Source organism: Pygocentrus nattereri, chromosome 20 (assembly GCF_015220715.1).
Source record: "Pygocentrus nattereri isolate fPygNat1 chromosome 20, fPygNat1.pri, whole genome shotgun sequence".
Classification (NCBI taxonomy): Eukaryota; Metazoa; Chordata; class Actinopteri; order Characiformes; family Serrasalmidae; genus Pygocentrus; species Pygocentrus nattereri.
The window spans coordinates 15,557,838-15,577,046 of NC_051230.1; the positions used below are offsets into that span (position 1 = coordinate 15,557,838).

General features: G+C 40.1%; 1 protein-coding gene across 1 annotated transcript in view; it reads right to left on the reverse strand.

Moving 5' to 3' along the window:
- Positions 1-15,620, reverse strand: part of LOC108423609 (notch receptor 1) — a 52,238-nt gene extending 36,618 nt beyond the window's left edge. Inside the window, exons 1-2 of the mRNA XM_017691007.2 lie at positions 15,354-15,620; positions 13,897-13,966 (exon numbers count right to left, since the gene is read on the reverse strand). Of these exons, the coding sequence (XP_017546496.2) occupies positions 13,897-13,966; positions 15,354-15,411 (128 nt within the window). The 5' untranslated portion in view covers positions 15,412-15,620. The remainder of the gene's footprint in view (positions 1-13,896; positions 13,967-15,353) is intronic.
- Between the last annotated feature and the right edge of the window lie 3,589 nt (positions 15,621-19,209).

The window sequence follows — 19,209 nt, forward strand, 5'->3', positions numbered from 1 at the left end:
TTGTACTGTTGTGAGTGAATGTGAATTGTGTTTTTCATTAATCTACAAGGCTTGTACTGCAAATATCACAGACAACAAGTTCTCCATCTACAAAATAAAACACTTTTATATAGTATGTAAAAACTCCTAAAGCTTCAAATCATGCCATTAATCTGCTAGTCCATACAGTCCATATACAGAAGCCAAGCTGCCGAAAAAGCCTGTTTTAAATTTTTTGTTTTTATGCTACCAAAAATTCCTTCACATTTACCTACAGCAGATTAACCCCGCCTACTAATGCTGCTCAAGTTACAAGTCGGGTTCCCACCTGGGTTGCTTCTGAGACTACTGAGTGAGAAACAACACAGGCACAGTGAAACAGCCTGTCTAATTCTTATTCAAAAAGCACAAGAACTCAGAACATTAACTTTTCTAGAGAATAGTTTAAAAATGTTGGATTTGGAACAAGACCCTTGTCTAGTATTATCTGAGCTGTGATATTGCAGTGAGCTGCTCTGAACGTCACTTAGAGCACAGTGGTGTTCTGTGCTGTAGTATGTGGCCTTGGAGAGCAGGTGCGCATGTTAATGAGCAGTCGGCAGCTGCTGGTTCTAGCACAACACCCCCCCACTCTCCTCTTGCCTGCTGTAACCCCTCCACTCGGGAGAACAGGGCGGTTGAGGCAGTGAAGGCCCTGAATGGCGTCCCTGCAGCAGGAAGACTCCATCAGAAGAGCCATTGTTCCTACAGCCATTCAAGAGCCGGCCTGACCACGGCCCCGGCGCCTCCGTCCCCTCCTCGTGAGCATTCAGTTAAATCTCCTTCTCCTCCTCTCTTTTCCCCTCCCCTTCCTGTCTTTTCCTGCTCCCATCTTCAGATCCTTGGATTTTTTTATACGCCCATTTCTTTCTCAGTGATATGGTAAATGCGTCACAATACTTTCACTAAATATCACTAACTTTATTTTCACTGTTTTTACTCCAGACATGGCTTGGGTGAAGCACTGTGCTGTTTCACATTTACTTCTCATGCCCTTCCTCTTTTTCCTTCCCTAAATTCTCTTGTTCTCACCACAAGCTTGGGAGTCACTTGTGAATGTGTAAAATGGGGTCAGGTCTGAGTCACCAAAGGACATGACTGACCTGCCTTGCCTTAATCTTTTACTTATTTTCCTGTTCACAGTCCTTTTATGATGGTAAACAGCACCTCACGTGAGGTTATTAAAGCTAAAACTTTACTGATTCTCTAATTTGATGTAACAATCTGACCAACTATTTCAGTCTTAATGTGACAACTTGGCAAATAAAAGCATCTTAAACACAGGCAATATATCAAGTCACTTCTAAGAAAATTCTAAGATTATTTATCTTATTTCTTGATATTATCACTTATTCCTTACTTAAATCTGTACTTATTATGGCTTGTGGTTATGGCTTAAACATATGTTTTTAGTATTCAGTAACTGCATAGAAAGCAATACAAACCCCATAAGTTATAGGAGAGAGAAATAGTAATTGCTACCCATGAGCCCTGGTCATTTAAGGGATCACAGTAAATTTATCATCTGAAATTGGCTTTTTAATTTTATCTCCCTCACTCTTAAAAAAACAAAAACCGTTCATTGAAAGGTTGTTCAATAAACAAAAATGTTCTTCTATGGCATTGACTTGGTGTTTTGGGTGTTGGAAATCATCCCAAAACTTTAAATATGACAGTAAGGCCTGGCTGACATTTGCACTAATATCTGGAGTCTCACACTTCTCCAAAAATATTCTATATGGGTTTTTGCAGTTGTTTTCTGTTATATTCAGGAAAAAAAGGTTTAATAAAATTTTGGTGAGAGATTGAGAGATTGGGGCCTCTGTTACATTCCACAAGACAAACGCTCAGAGGCTGAAATGAAGGATATGCAGGCTGGTTTAAGGGTTTTCCAGACAGTGTGAGGGGAGGGGGCCTTGGATCAGGTGGAATGTAGCCATTTATACTAAAACTTCCCTTCATCCCGTGTCCCCATCCCTGACAGCACTCCTCAGTGGAGACTGCTGGCAGCCGCACTTCACAGAGCCCTGTGAAAAATCACACTAGCTTTGAAAAGTCCACTAGGCTCACCAAGTCTGGCAAACAGTTCCACTTCTGGTTGGGATACGAAAGGCAAACACATAAAGCACAGAGTCAGCCTCTCGTGGCTTCTGCTAGTAAAGCACACACAAGGAGAAAAGTGGTGGGGAAGAGCACACAGAGGAGTCAAGCAGAGGCGGTTTGCTCTTGAATTTGGCAAAAGCTTGACAAATAAGTTGTCAGCACAAAATCTGTCTTTTAAAGACAGTGGAGTGCGCTCAGAGAGAATATATATATATATATATATATATATATATATATATATATATATATATATATATATATATGTATATATGTGTGTGTGTGTGTATTTATATATGTATAAGAGAGAGAGAGAGAGAGAGACCAAAAGCATTCAGACAGTATTCAAATGTGTTATTTGACTTTCAACATAAAGCTAAATAGCTGTGGTTGCACACAAACAACAAACTCTGAAACCCTACTGATTCATCATTTACTGAACACATCTTTCAGACAAAACAAGTCTGCAAAATCAGACATTGTGTAAACTGCTGTAATTTGCCTGGAACTATTATGACCACAGAGTGACCCTTCCTTTACTACACCTTTACTACACACCACACAGAAATCCCTTTGTCCTTTTGGCTAGTGATGGGATTCCCTTTCACTTTGGCCACCAGTAGCCCATGACAACAGGTCTCTGCCAGTGCCGCAATGCTACACAGGGCGAGAGCAGATGTTTTGCTGACACCTGACCCTCAGCCAGATGAAACATATTGGCGGGGGGGCTGATGTTCCACTCCCTACAGTCTAATCTGCCATCTGCCTTTGAGATTGAGAGGACATACAGTGGAGGAGACTGACTCTCACACACAAAGTTAAACACTAACTCAGATATGCTTCCAAGGCCAAACTCCACCTTTCATAAAAGCAGGAAGCATGCATACTCTTAAGTGACAATTAAAATTTATACAATTTCCCTCCTTACTCTAAAAGTCAACAAAATTATTTTTATGTCCAAAGTTTGTTTCTTTAGTTTTGCACTGGAGCTCCAAGTCTAACACAGCTCTAAGTCTAACAGACAAGTTTTCAAAAGTTTGGAATCACTGTTCAAAAGTTTGAAAATATTTTGATATAAAAGTAGTTTGGTTATGGCAATGTGTAAAATAATTCTAAAACGCTAGTGTTGTACCACTTCACAGCTTTCAGCATTATAGTAGGACCTTCAATAAAAATTAAGACATTTTTTATGGGTCTATAGTGATGAACAGACACAAGCAAGATTCTAGAATGACAAAGAGATATTGAAAATTAACAATACATTTAGAATTAAGTTATGATAAAATTAATATTCACAATTCATCATATTTAAAAAGTCAGAGAGGCAGAGAATTTAACAAAACAATGAATAGAAATAGACAAATACAGTCGATTAATTTCACAGACGTCTTGAAATGTTAAACAAAACATAAAATATCTTTTGCAGAATAGTTTGTCATACTTAAATCCACACTGCACAAGTTACGTTTTCAAATAAGCTTATAACAAGTAGCATCATTCAAGCTGCATGTCTCATCACACATTTGTCAAATCATAAAAAAATAATTACAGACATAATGCTGGCTTCAATATGGCTGCTTCTGCTTTTGTGGCAATACACTGGTTTTTTTTTTTGTTTTTTTTTTTACAATTAACACCATACAGTGTTAGAAAACACATGTGCAAATCTATCTGTGACTACTTAACAATTTAGTTTGAGGCAATTGTGATGATGGTAACTGGCAAGTCATGAGCTTTGATTGTTTTTTTAGCTACATTAGCCTTGTAGCACCAGTACAAAACTAAAGAAGGAACTTTGGATGAAAACTGCCTTAACTAATTGACTACATTTGGGCTTAGATAGAAATTGGATGAATTTGACCTTCTGGCAAACTATTCCTTTGATAAAAGTAAGGATGCACCTATATTGATATTCTTGTCTGAAGCCACTATATTACATATTTTAATGTACATATCTGCCAATGCCGATGACACATTTACATAAACATTTATAAAAAGTACTAAATGCTCCTAGATCAGCTTTAAAACATTCTCTTCTGGAGTACAATTTACCACCAAATGTAGGATTTAAATGCAGTTCAAGTCTAAACATCTGTCCACTCCAAACATTATATACATATGCTGTTCGACACCTGGAATGCACAGTTTGAATTCTTCATTAATGGTTGCTATTGGTGGCACGGGTATGCAAACGTCTGTCAGCTTTTGTTTGTTATGGTGCTGCATTTACCACTGACCTGGAATGTTCAACCCTTAGGCAGTCAAGCAGTGCTAGAACAACACATCAGTAGTCCACTAGCTTTCAAATCCTCATTTCCTGCATTGGGTGTCTAACGTTGAGTCTTGTGTGATCTTCATGAAATGATGGCCTCGGGCTCCTCTGCCCCTCTCTGTAATCACTAGGGGAGACCTGTCTTCCAAGGCCACATCTGTTAGTGTTCATTAGAGCCATGCTTATTTATCCCTGTTAGTAAAGGACCCCATGGGAAGGGCCAGCAACCCCAGGGACAGAGCAAGGAGCAAGCATTAAGGACTCAATATGGCACTAATGAATACTGCGTCTGGTGCTTTTACGAGTCTGGGAACTACATTAGTGTTTTCAGGTGTCCTTCAGAAGGCTAAACAAGTTCTCGGTATCATACTTGACAGTTTTGGACATTCAGAAGGCAGAATTAGTTTCCAGAATTCAACACTTTTCACATAGACTCACAGCATTTAGAAGCTGTGTGTGGTATTTCTTAAGGCAGCTGCCACCGCTGGAGCTGAATGGCTTCAAACCACAAGCGCTATGTATGTACGTATGTACGCTATGTATGTAGCAACAGCCATTGTACTGTATGAATACTTTACCTTGATAGTGATCACTTGTAATGCTATGCTGCACAGACAGATGGCTCAGGTCAAAAGCATCAAATAAAAACAACACGCCTGATTTTTTCTTTTTCTTTTTTTTTTTTCTGCTTGCCCAGCTGTGCACACAGAACATGATCCGCCTCACTCTGCTATTACTGAATGTGTGATCAAAAGTTTTTCAGAATTCCTAAGAGAGTATGAGCTCGATCAGCAGTATCGTCTTTCTGCATCAAAAGACAAGCCAAAACAAGTAGTTTTACTCAATCATCACATTTTAAAGCCTTAAAAAGCCTAGGCCAAAATATTCTTACACCACCGTCTCTTTTAAGACATTAGCCTTGTGATACAATAATAGACTCAGCATTCTGTCTTCTCTAGACATGGAAGTGCGTTTCCTGTATTTGAATGCAGAGAAGAACCCAGAGGAACTCATCCTTGACCGTGTAAACAAAGCTCGCATTGAAGCACCCGTGCAAAGACAAGAGGCTGCTTTCATAGAGTACTTATCACATATGCCCAGGGACCAAAAAGACTCGCCATCTGATTGCTTACCCACACAAGCCTATCCTTGCAAGTCACCTCAGCTCATGTACGCTAAACATTAGGGATGAGCAATATGGTGACATTTTATCATTACTGTGATCATTTATGTCACCCATTCTGAGCGTATCATGGATATTACCAGTACTCAAAGTGCCAAGACTTACATTTTTGTAACCTACGCGTGTTTTAAACTGTTTGTTTTTGTTACTGCTGTTTTAATACTCATATATCGCTGCTGTCGGATCAAAACCTCATATCTCCAAAATGGTAACTTTACAGGAGAAGGAAAAAACATACATTACTTTTAATGTAAGTCAGTGGAACCACTGGCTATTTATTTTGGTCCATCCTTCATGAAATTTACAAACAATATAAAGGCCAACATGAATTTTGCAAATTATGTCAAAAACTGAAAATCGACAAAAATGGAGATACAAGGTTTTGTTCCAATAACAGCGATATGTAAATGATCTCCATGTCATGATTGCTTGTTTTGTACTTCCTTCAAAAAGATGTGAACTGAAGCACTTCATCATGAATGGGCAGGCTTAACAGCCTGTAAGCAGACATATGTAAATGTACTGGTTATCATGATATCACAAAAGCAATTAATTTATTAATTAAAAATTTCAAATGGATATATATCCTACACTTAGAAAAGAACAGAAACCTGTGCACTGCATTAGAACCAGAAGCACTGTCTATATAAGTGTATTTGGAGACAGCAGGGCTTCAGATTACAAATGCAGTGGCACAATTATTGTCAATGGTAACTGAACACATGCTGCAGATGGGACAGATAGAGTTTAGGTTGAAAACATTGTAGCATTGCTTTAATACTGATGCTTATTTTGCAAGAAAGGTTCCTGCACAGATTTATGGGTCTTTCATGAAGCCACAAACATTGCAGCATGACTCTCCATATATATATATATATATATATATATATATATATATATATATATATATATATATATATATATATATATATATATATATATACAGTGCATCCGGAAAGTATTCACAGCGCTTCACTTTTTCCACATTTTGTTTTGTTACAGCCTTATTCCAAATTTAATTATATTAATCTTTTTCCTCAAAATTCTACACAAAATACCCCATTGTGACCATGTGAAAAAAGTTTTCTCGAGAGTTTTGAAAATGTATTAAAATTAAAAAACAAAGAAATCATATTTACATAAGTATTCACAGCCTTTGCCATGAAGCTCAAAATTGAGCTCAGGTGCATCCTGTTTCCACTGATCATCCTTGAGATGTTTCTACAGCTTAAATGGAGTCCACCTGTGGTTGATTGGACATGATTTGGAAAGGCACACACCTGTCTATATAAGGTCCCACAGTTGACTGCATGTCAGAGCGCAAACACCAAGCATGAAGTCAAAGGAATTGTCTGTAGACCTCCGAGACAAAATTGTCTCGAGGCACAAATCTGGGGAAGGATACAGAAAAATTACTGCTGCGTTGAAGGTCCCAATGAGCACAGTGGCCTCCATCATTCGTAAATGGAAGAAGTTCGGAACCACCAGGACTCTTCCTAGAGCTGGCCGGCCGTCTAAATTGAGCGATCGGGGGAGAAGGGCCTTGGTCAGGGAGGTGACCAAGAACCCAATGATCACTCTGTCAGAGCTCCAGCGTTCCTCCGTGGAGAGAGGAGAACCTTGCAGAAGGACAACCATCTCTGCAGCAATCCACCAATCAGGCCTGTATGGCAGAGTGGCCAGGCGAAAGCCACTCCTTAGTAAAAGGCACAAGGCAGCCCGTCTGGAATTTGCAAAAAGGCACCTGAAGGACTCTCAGACCATGAGAAACAAAATTCTCTGGTCTGATGAGACAAAGATTGAACTCTTTGGTGTGAATGCCAGGCGTCATGTTTGGAGGAAACCAGGCACTGCTCATCACGAGGCCAATACCATCCCTACAGTCAAGCATGGTGGTGGCAGCATCATGCTATGGGGATGTTTCTCAGCAGCAGGAACTGGCAGACTAGTCAGGATAGAGGGAAAGATGAATGCCGCAATGTACAGAGACATCCTGGATAAAAACCTGCTCCAGAGCGCTCTTGACCTCAGACTGGGGCGACGGTTCATTTTTCAGCAGGACAACGATCCGAAGCACACAGCCAAGATCTCAAAGCAGTGGCTTCAGGACCACTCTGTGAATGTCCTGGAGTGGCCCAGCCAGAGCCCAGACTTGAATCCGATTGAACATCTCTGGAGAGATCTGAAAATGGCTGTGCACAGACGTCTCCCATCCAACCTGATGGAGCTTCAGAGGTACTGCAAAGAAGAATGGGCAAAACTGCCTAAAGATAGGTGTGCCAAGCTTGTGGCATCATATTCAAAAAGACTTGAGGCTGTAGTTGCTGCCAAAGGTGGTTCTACAAAGTATTAAGCAAAGGCTGTGAATACTTATGTAAATATGATTTCTTTGTTTTTTAATTTTAATAAATTTTCAAAACTCTCGAGAAAACGTTTTTCACATGGTCACAATGGGGTATTTTGTGTAGAATTTAGAGGAAAAAGATTAATTTAATTCAATTTGGAATAAGGCTGTAACATAACAAAATGTGGAAAAAGTGAAGCGCTGTGAATACTTTCCGGATGCACTGTATATATATATAGCTAAGGCTTAGTCAAGACAGCACTTTACCTTTTTCAGGTAAAAGACAGAGCCATAAAATATCCAGGTACAACCATACGTAGGCCAGGCCTCCAGAACACATTCTCTGTCAGCCAATCTTTCCAACTGGACCAAGGCCTAATCCAGCTAGAAGCAGCTCAAAGTTCTCTGTAGCAGCAGCCTGGACAGCTTTTTGAAGTATCAGTGCTTGCCAACTTCAGGTACGTCAACTTTTCAGCATCTCTCAGCCTTGCATCTCTCATCTCCTTGTTAGACTCTGAGTCCCTTCATTGCAGCCATCTTCTCCCTTGTCCACTGCTGTGGAATCCAGTTCTCTAGTAGCTGCTTTCCAATTGCTGTCAGCCAGACAGACATTTGGCTTTGTTTGTGATAACTGCTCCCTTGCTGCTACTTTGTCTCCCTCTAAGCACCAGATATGAAGGTTTGGCATTCCTGGCATGGCATGTGAAGTAGGAGTACTACATCTCTAAAGTGTTATCTATGTAATACTGAATGACAGACACCTGACCTGACAGCATTGTCCAACCTCACCAAAGAATTCTGGCTTTCAAAGATAAAAAAGCCATATTAAACAGTCAAACATTCTGAGTGAATGAAATTAACTGCTGTTCGAAGAGAGTTCTGCTGTCAAAGCAAAAGGAAAATGACAAATATTATAAATGTTAGCTATATATTTGTTAAGTATGCATTGTCAGCATGACAGTCTCCTTTTACATGCTTATTGTAAGTGCCTGAATTAAGAATAGCTCAAATCTTAGTAGTTTTTACAGAAAGATACCAGAACGTTATCATCTGATAGGGGTGAGCAATATGGCAAAAAATAAAATTAAACATATTTTTATGATACACAACATGCACTACAAAGACAAAAGCATTAGGACACTCCTCTTAGTTATTGCGTTCAGGTCTTTGTCACACCCACTGCTAAGAGGCAGATCAAATTTAGCACGTAGCCTTGCTCTCTCGATAGACAAACGCTGGCAGTTGAATGAGTCATGAGTTCAGTGGCTTTATACATGGCTCTGTCATAGGATGCCAGCTCTGCCACAAGTCAGTCTGTGAAATTTCTGTCCTGCTAGATCTGCCCCTCTCAACAGTAAGTGCTATTATTGTGGAATGGAAGCTAGGAGCAACAAATAGCTTAGCCAAGAAGCACTAGATCACGCAAACTCACAGAGTGGGTCTGCCGATTGCTGAAGCACACAGTGCCTATCTTCTGTTGAATCATTCACTAAAGGGTTCAAAATTGCCTCTGGAAGCAACATCAGCAAAAGAACTGCGCAGTAGGAGTTTTACTAAATGGGTTTTCATGGCTGAGCACAGTGACAAACAGACCCTACCACTGGACTACAGAGCAGTGCAAAAGCATTCTGTGGAGTGATGCATCATGCTTCTCTATCTGGCAGTCTGATGAACAATTCTGGGTTTGGCGAATCCCAAAAGAACATTACTTGCCTGACTGCAGTGTGCCATTTGTAATGTTTGGTGAAGGTAATGCTATGGGGTTGTTTTTCAGGGGTTGGCCTAGACCCCTTAGTTCCAGTGAAGGGAAATCTTAAGACATTTTGGAGAATTCTATGCATCCAACTTTGCTGGATTTAGAATGTGATGTCATAAAAGCTCCAGTAATGTTTAGGTATCCCAATACTTTTTTCCATATAGTGTATATATCATAACATTCTGACACAGACATAATGCACTTGTGATGCTTCTTTTAAAAAACAAAAACTGTATGCAATTTAACATTTTATTTAACATTTTATGCAGCAGTTCATATAATGCATTGCCAGTTCAACATGACTAATAATGTCCTCTTTATAATGAAACGTGCAGCAGGTCAGTGCTCTTTAAGTACTGATGATACACTCGAAAAAAGCATATTGTCTATAACAATAACAAAATTTATCACAACAGTAAAACACTGTCAGATTGCCCACCTCTGTTGGCTGAAACTCAGTAAAAGGAGAAGAGGTACTATGCCACCTCTTGTTCAATTAAGAATCCCTTACAGCCATTTCTTTACTTGGGTGTCACTGGTGGCTTTTCTATGGTTAAAAGTTTATTTTGCTGAAAATGTAGACAAAAAGGCCATTTTAGAACTTAAAAAAATTTAAAGAATTTTAAAAATTCCAATGAAGTTGGGACGTTGTGTAAAACATAAATAAAAATAGAATAAGATGATTTGCAAATCCTTTTCAACCTATATTCAACTGAATATACTACAAAGACAAGATATTTAATGTTCAAACGGATAGACTTTATTGTTTTTTGCAACTATTCACTCATTTTGAATTTGATGCCTGCAACACATTCCAAAGAAGTTGAGACAGGGGCATGTTTACCACTGTGTTACATCACCTTACCTTTTAACAACACTCAATAAGCATTTGGGAACGGAGGACACTAATTGTTGAAGCTTTGTAGGTAGAATTCTTTCCCATTCTTGCTTGATGTACAACTTCAGTTGCTCAACAGTCCGGGGTCTCCGTTGTCATATTTTGTGCTTCATAATGCGCCACACATTTTCAATGGGAGACAGGTCTGGACTGCAGGCAGGCCAGTCTAGTACCCGCACTCTTTTACTACAAAGCCACGCTGTTGTAACACGTGCAGAATGTGGCTTGGCATTGTCTTGCTGAAATAAGCAGGGACGTCCCTGAAAAAGACGTTGCTTGGATGGCAGCATATGTTGCTCCAAAACCTGTATGTACCTTTCAGCATTAATGGTGCCTTCACAGATGTGTAAGTTACCCATGCCATGGGCACTAACACACCCCCACACCATCAGAGATGCTGGCTTTTGAACTTTGTGCTGATAACAATCCGGACAGTCCTTTTCCTCTTTGGCCCGGAGGACACGACGACCATGATTTCCAAAAACAATTTGAAATGTGGACTCGTCAGACCACAGGACACTTTTCCACTTTGCATCAGTCCATCTCAGATGAGCTCAGGTCCAGAGAAGCCGGCAGCGTTTCTGGGTGTTGTTGATATATGGCTTTGGCTTTGCAAATCAAAGTTTTAACTTGCACTTGTAGATGGAGCGACAAACTGTGTTCACTGACAGTGGTTTTCTGAAGTGTTCCTGAGCCCATGTGGTAATATCCGTTACAGAATGATGTCGGTTTTTAATGCAGTGCCGCCTGAGGGATTGAAGGTCACGGGCATTCAATGTTGGTTTTTTGCCTTGGTGCTTACTTGCAGAGATTTCTCCAGATTCTCTGAATCTTTTGATGATATTATGGACTGTAGATGATGAAATCTCTAAATTCCTTGCAATTGAACATTGAGAAACATTGTTCTCAACAATGTTGTTCACAAAGTGGTGAACCTCGCCCCATCCTTGCTTGTGAATGACTGAGCCTTTCAGAGATGCTCCCTTTATACCCAATCATGACACTCACCTGTTTCCAATGAACCTGGTCACCTGTGGAATGTTCCAAACAGGTGTTTTTTGAGCATTCCTCAACTTTCCCAGTCTTTTGTTGCCCCTGTCCCAACTTCATTGGAATGTGTTGCAGGCATCAAATTCAAAATGAGTGAATATTTGCAAAAAACAAAAAAAAATATCCATTTGAACATTAAATATCTTTAAAAAGGATCTGCAAATCATTGTATTCTGTTTTTATTTATGTTTTACACAACGTCCCAACTTCATTGGAATTGGGGTGGTATTTAGATGGTTCATGACCAAAACAGCCATTAGCAAAATCTTGTCCCTGTGCTATTTTCAAGCCTATTCATGAATGTGTAAATGGCTGTGGTGACCCTCTCCAAGAAAGTGTCAAAACAATTTGTCACACGCATCACGCCAGTGCTCACAAGAAAGTGCTAGCTAAAACAAACAAAGTCACATGTCTTAGAATCTTAAGAACTTCTGAAACCTTTTAACATGGGAACCTTTACCCTTTATAAACAAGCATGCCAAAAAGCCATCAAGTCTAACTGATCTCATTTGCATCCCACACCAGCTTACATTTTGTCATTTTGTCTCCCAAACCTGCTCCATCAGTTCACCCAAAGCAAACCTTTCCATGTGAATAAATACTAACAAATGTCCATTTACCCAAACACCAAAACAAGCATGCTTCCAAAGTCTGATCACCAGGACCACAATGACTGTCCCCAAAGTATTTTCAGGGCACGCACAATGGATCCATTTGATAGTGTCGCAGGGTGGTCAAAACTGACCTATGAACCTGCTGCTTGCCAGGGCTGGCCAGACATGCTGCGGGCCCAGTGGCCCGTCCACTCGTAGTGGCCGAACAATACATGAAAGGCAGCAGACACGGTAAGCGAGCATCCCGGGCGGGCGGGCGGAGCGGCTCTGGTCGTATCTCCATGTTTAATTAGAGGAGTCTGTGGGTTAGCAGGGCACAATGGCGGCTTTGTAGCCCAACTGTGGCAGGGAGGCTGCCAGACAGAATTAAGACGTGGCCCCGCGCCAGCGTGGCCCCATGCACTAGCGGCCCTCTAAGGGAGGCCACAAACAGTGCAGCAGGCCCCATTTTAAACAGTGCATCAGACCTTATTTCAAACAGGCCACGCTGATAACTCACTGATAACAAGAAAGAAGACACTGCTGCCCTCAGCCAAACTCCTGAAACTCTATACTACATTCAAAACTCCACTGAGTGCAGGTAGGAAAAGTTCAGACCACAATCAAAAGTCACTAGGACTGTCACTATCAATGGAGTGATCTACTGATTGTTTTCATGATTTATTGAGTAAAACCCAAACAACAGAAAAGGTTTTTCAAATATTCCAAAAATGTCTAAAAATAGGTGGGTTTTCTTACTGTAAAAGAGATCAGTAAGAGAATTTATTTTTTCAAGTTTAAGTTAAATCAATTTAAACCGATAAAGTGTTAAAGAATCACCCACATGAAGAGATCAATCCAAGATCAATCTCATAAGAAACTGAGTTGTGGTGGACAAATTTTTTTGCCCTTGCCGCATTGTAGTCAAGAGAGTGAAGCTATGCGCTCTAGGGCAACTCTGTTTCTTTGTATATTCCTCCAGTGCATTGCTGCCAATTATGAAAACATCCAGTCCAATTACACTCTGCTGCCATCTGTCCTTCTAATGTAAATCACACAGAGAGAATGGCCATTCAAAAGGGGACAAAACACCAGAGTGGGGACAGGGGCACACGCGGGGGAGTGGGGGTGGGGGGTGCACAGGCATTCTGGGAAGCCTCACACAGATTAGTCACACAGAATTAATCTAGGACCAGAGAACAATGGCCACCGAGCTTCTGGCAAACCCCAGCTGTCGCATCATAAAAGAAAAGAGAAACAAGATTTAGGGCTCAGAGCGTCTCTGAGACTTCTGCTAGAAGTGGCCCGTGTTCACAAACAGCGTGCCGAGAGACAGGGACAGAGAGATAGAGTGCAATGCCATATCCCACCTCCCCATCATCATCACCACCATCATCATGGCCTAAGGCTTGTTTTCTCCTCAAGAATGTGAATTTGCATGCAGGAGTACAACGAACACACACGGTGATAAAGGTTGCCAGGTAGGGCCTCAACTAAAAAGAAGGAATTCAGGCATGCCGCTATTGATTTACTGTCAACAAAAATTAGAGTACATATAAAGTGAAGGATCACAAATATACCAGAGCTGCTCAATCACACTAATTAAAAACATCAAACTGGAGGACCACTGCTGGCACAAAGCATTTGGCATGGATCACACACTTGCAGAGGTTCATACTTACTTGCATTCTGCTCTTCCATCTGGAGTAAGCACACATGTACCTCCGTTTTGGCATTTCTCAGAACATTGACCTGCAATCACAGGACCGTCAAGTCAGATTCTCCATCTCATTCAAACACATTTCTGAAACTAATTTCTCAGCTACACTCTTGAAATTAAAGGTGTCAAAATGGGTACTCTGTAGCACTGCCATAGAAGAACCACTTTTGATACCCTAAAGAACTTTTGTTAGAGAAACATCTGCCAAGGTGTTCTTTAGGGAACCAAAGGTGCTTATTCCTATGGCATCTTTTCAAAGAACCCTTAATTTGAGAAGCACGTATGTGTTGGTGGCAGTAGGAGAAGACTAAAGGAATGCCTTTTGTTGCTTTCTCCCAGCTGCAACCTGTTGAATGCAAATAAAGGGTTCCACCATGTTGGACAGAAACCGAAATGCCATGGCTCTGACCCTGCAGTGAGGCAAAGGTGTGAGTAATAGCACCTTAAAGAGATGTCTGTAGGCAATGGGGTCTCACACCACACTGGAACTTGCATTCTTCATCCTGCAGCTGTTCCCAAAGAATCTACTATATTTGGCTGATAGCGTGGACCTGCAAAAACCGCTTCTCTGAAACTTGACCTAACCGTCCTAAAGTAACGTTACATTGATATTTCATTCTTGAATATCATATGAACTTATTTTTGTTTGTTTTCTAAGAGAACAGTAATACATTTGTCTGAACACACCAGACAAGCACACAGACTAGAAGCACATTTTTCTGTAAAGGTCAAATAAAATAAAAATACAAATAGAATATATTAATAAAAAGCCACTGTGAATTGAGCTAAAGAGATGTGTGAATATCTAGGCATGTGCAGATATTAACGTCTACACATGTATGTGTCTGGATAAGCATACAACTATATAGTATATAGTGTAATAGATATATCCCTACTATATATTATAAAGTAAACATATAACTATAAAACTAGTAAATATATAACTAATTGCAAATTAAATAACGTTTCTGGCCTTCAGTTTGTCTTTTCTGGTCTTCTTATTACCAAATAACAACTTTACCACGTAGCTCAATTTACTAAGAAGCACATTCCCACACATTTTCATACCGGCTAATGGCTAACAAAGCCTGTCAGCTTTGTGGAAGCACCACTGCAAGAATCCAGAACACGTTTCTTTAACCACAAAATGCTTAACTTAAAAAATATAGCTTTATAAGAATTACTTTATGCAGCTACAGGCTACATAGCGGGCAACCTGTTCTCAAACACCGAATCAAACCGCTGCCTCACTTTCAGGCTGAGCGCAACAAGTGGGTTCCGACTCTCGCAGTTCTAGGTTAGCCGTTTTATTGGAACCCAAACTGTAATAATGTCACGGCAGCGAGTTTTTATATCTCATTACATGTTATCACGGAGCCGTAAGCGCGTACTCCGCTGCTGTGATGTGAAGGAAGTTACCTTTCGTCAGGGCAATGAGCGATATCAGTGAAGTTAGTTTCACAAGGAAAAGCTGCATTCCTTCTTATGAGTTTAAAGTAGTTGTGCGATTCCACGCAGGGTTAACATAGATCCAACATTTGCTGTCTTCAGAGAGAAAGTACAACACAAACAAAACGGAAGACACGACAGGGAAATAGATCCAGAAATGGCCTTCGCCTGTCCCCCACCAACTCCGTGTGTCTGACCTGGCCTCGGCAGCCTTCAGTAGTGTGAATGAGAGGATGCGTTCAAACCTCCATGCTCCCTGTGCACGTTAAGGGGCGTCCACTTCGCCGGGAGCGTTTTTTTTTACCCACCCGTATTCCGGAGGACCGCGCCTACGTACGCAGCGATTGGCCAGTATTTCGCATTCATGAGCACTAACGAGCCAATCCCGGCTCGCAGACACGGGCTACTGTCCCGTCTCAGCGCAGGGGGGGTGGGGGTGGGGTTCAGAATACAGGTGGGAAATAATACTTCGCTCGTTAACGAGAACGCTCTGAAGTTGCAGTGGGAAAAACACGCCCACTTTAAACGCTGCTCGCGAGTTCAAAACATGCAGGCGGGAAAAGTGGCAGCGTCCAAAGTTTGGACCAGTGCTTCTTTCTTTCTTTCTTTCTTTCTTTCTTTCTTTCTTTCTTTCTTTCTTTCTTTCTTTCTTTCTTTCTTTCCTCAGTGCTGTATTTCTGTTGAAGAAGACGTTTGTTGAATGAACAAATAAATGAAAGCCAACAGCTTTACTTTCATTGAGCACCCATGTGCTCATTCAAACACATTTCTGAAACTAATTTCTCAGCTACACTCTTGAAATTAAAGGTGTCAAAATGGGTACTCTGTAGCACTGCCATAGAAGAACCACTTTTGATCCCCTAAAGAACAAGGTGTTCTTTAGGGAACCAAAGGTGCTTATTCCTATGGCATCTTTTCAAAGAACCCTTAATTTGAGAAGTACGTATGTGTTGGTGCACACGAGGAGAAGAGTTGCATGCAGGGCATTGTAAGGGCAAAAGGGCTCCCAAAAGAAAACATTTTCTTTTTGTATTCACCATTTTTGCCGCCATTAACATTTTATTCAAGACCTCAGAAGACGCCTGTAAGTTCACTGATGGATTTGAATGGTAAATAAAATGTCTTTATCTGTGTTGTTACATTTACATTGTGACCCCTGGTTCCTATCACCAGTGGTTAAGAAATCTGAGCCAGCACGTTTCTCTACAGTAAACCGTTTGACATCAGAACACTCTCATTTGTTTATATCTGATTCTGCCTGATTAAATCTTTAAGACTAGCTGGCATAAAATGTCATAAAACACTGCTTACCTGATTGACAAAAACGCAAACTGGCGCAGGAAGAGGTTCAGGTTTTTATCAGAAAATACAACGCAGGTGGAGCCCCACCTTCATTTACCTAATCTTGAAGATAGATAGGCCTACGGTAAGCAACAAAGCTCCACAGTGCGGCATTGAAGAACAAAAGTAATGCACGTAATGCAAGTAAGATTTCATATTATGTCCAGCACATTTACTTTTTATTGACCTTTTGAGCTTGTAAAATGGTCTCATGTGTAAACATTTCAATTTGAGTAATATATGTAAGACTGCTGGTGCCACAAGGCCCATATTTTTGTATAGAAATGCTACACGCCACAAAACTGCACAGTGCCAGCTGATTATGCTGAAAATAGACGTTCATAGTACTGCTGTTTAATCTTTGCCCTAGCTAAGCTTGCCATGACACAACTGTTGAGTCAACGCCGCTTCTGATGTAAAAGCCAATATAACCTGCCATAAACCTTTCTTGTGTGCCAGTAAAGAAACTTTACTTGGTATCTTCTTCCTGCTGTAATGAATAAGGTGAAGTATGTTTTTGTATTATGAGTAAGCACAAGGTGTGATACGGAGTTTCGGCACCTGCGGGCACAGATTTTCCTTGTTAATCCATTCAGTTTTCATAATTGGCACCATTCAAGCTGTGTTTGCGTGCAGCAGAAAGCCGCAGGTAACAGAGAGAGTGTGGGAAATGTTTCTGGAGGCAGTGTGATTTGAAGGCTAGGAAAAAAAGGCTCATTGTGGAGGCGGTGCTTATGATAGGGAGATAATTAAAACTGTGTACGGGCATGCAGAAACACCTCTCACCCTCATTGCTGGCATCATAAGTGTGAGAACTGTCACCCTATCTGGCGCCCATACACCCTCTAAAATGAAAGTTTCACATTGCTTGTTTTGTTTTGTCATGTTAGCACTTCTCATCTGTGCCCTGAGAAGGACGTAAGGGTCACTGAAATCATAGACCAACCAACAGAAGGGTCAGGAATTTGCAGTTTCTAACTATAAACCATTACATGTAGAAATGTAGTCACTGCGTTACATTGTAATCTAAAAAGAGACATACTATATTGACTTGGCAACTTAGAAAATGTGTGTGTGTGTGTGTGTGTGTGTGTGTGTGTGTGTGTGTGTGTGTGTGTGTGTGTGTGTGTGTGTGTGTGTGTGTGTGTGTGCGCACATACTGACTTGAAAGATGTTTTATGTATATTCAAATATAGGGATTCTTCTACTGTATTAGTTCAAAGTCAGAGTTGAAAACACATTTAACTTGAACTTTAGACTGAAATCTTTTTGCTTTGAGTGACTCTATACCTCTATATTTTATTAAAATAAATGGTTGAATATTTCATGTTGTTACTATCAAAACAGTCAGAACACCACCAAATATTTGCCAAATCTTTCAGTAGTAACTGTTTCAGTAGTGACAATTTTTGCTAATTTTGAGCAGAACTCAAAAACGCTATCCAGTACACGAGCAGTGAACACAGCTTTAAACTGTTGTTCACGCATAAAATCATAGTATTTTTTCATTTAACACAAAAAAGACTCAGTTACAAAAAATGTTTTGGTAAAGACAATGATTAATGTTACACACTGACTTTCAGACACATTTACTGCAAAACAATGAGATCACCCTGTGGCCATCAGGGACAAGGATGCAGTCTCACTTCCTGCTCTGAAATGCAGGGGTGTGGCTAAAATAAGACTCCACAAAATATGGACTAAAACTCTGTGTTTTGGTAGTGACCTAAACAAGTAGGACAGCATTTTTAAATAAAGTTTTTAATTTATAAATGAAACCTATGATAAATCTAAATTAGAATAGAATCCTGTAGCACATCACCAGATGACAATATGCAAATAAAGAAGTTAGGGAGGTTGTAAAGTCCTTAAAATTGTATTTTATAACATTACACTATATTTTGTTACTAGAATACATACTAAAACTATTTTAAAAGAAACATAAGAACTTAAGTTATACATGTAGTATAATAATTTCACCCTTACCCTGGGATGGATTACTGATCAAGCCTTTGGGGCCAGTACTCAAGGACCTCTGACTGACAGAGGGCTTCAAATGCTTAGGACAGTCCTTATGACAGAAGATGTAATCGTCAGATGAGCCTTTGAATATGAAATCACTTAGTTAATTAAATAAAGAAAGAAATGATATCTGCACTCAGGCCCCAATTTTATTATTATTATTATTATTATTATTATTATTATTATTATTATTATTATTATAGGATTTTGTTGTTGCTATTTAAATGGGATGGAAAAGAGGAAATCTTTCCCAAACCATTATGTTATAAACAGGATTTCACATTTTAAATAGACAAATTTTACTTGTTTCCAAATGACAAACTTTCAGTGTTTAGTATAGATAGTATGTGTTTATGTGTTACTGTTTGGGGCCTTCAAAGACTCTTGTGCAGTGGTGGACAGTAACTAGGTAAACTAGGTGTATCTGTGCTTTACTTAATTATTTCCATTTTGGGCGACTTTT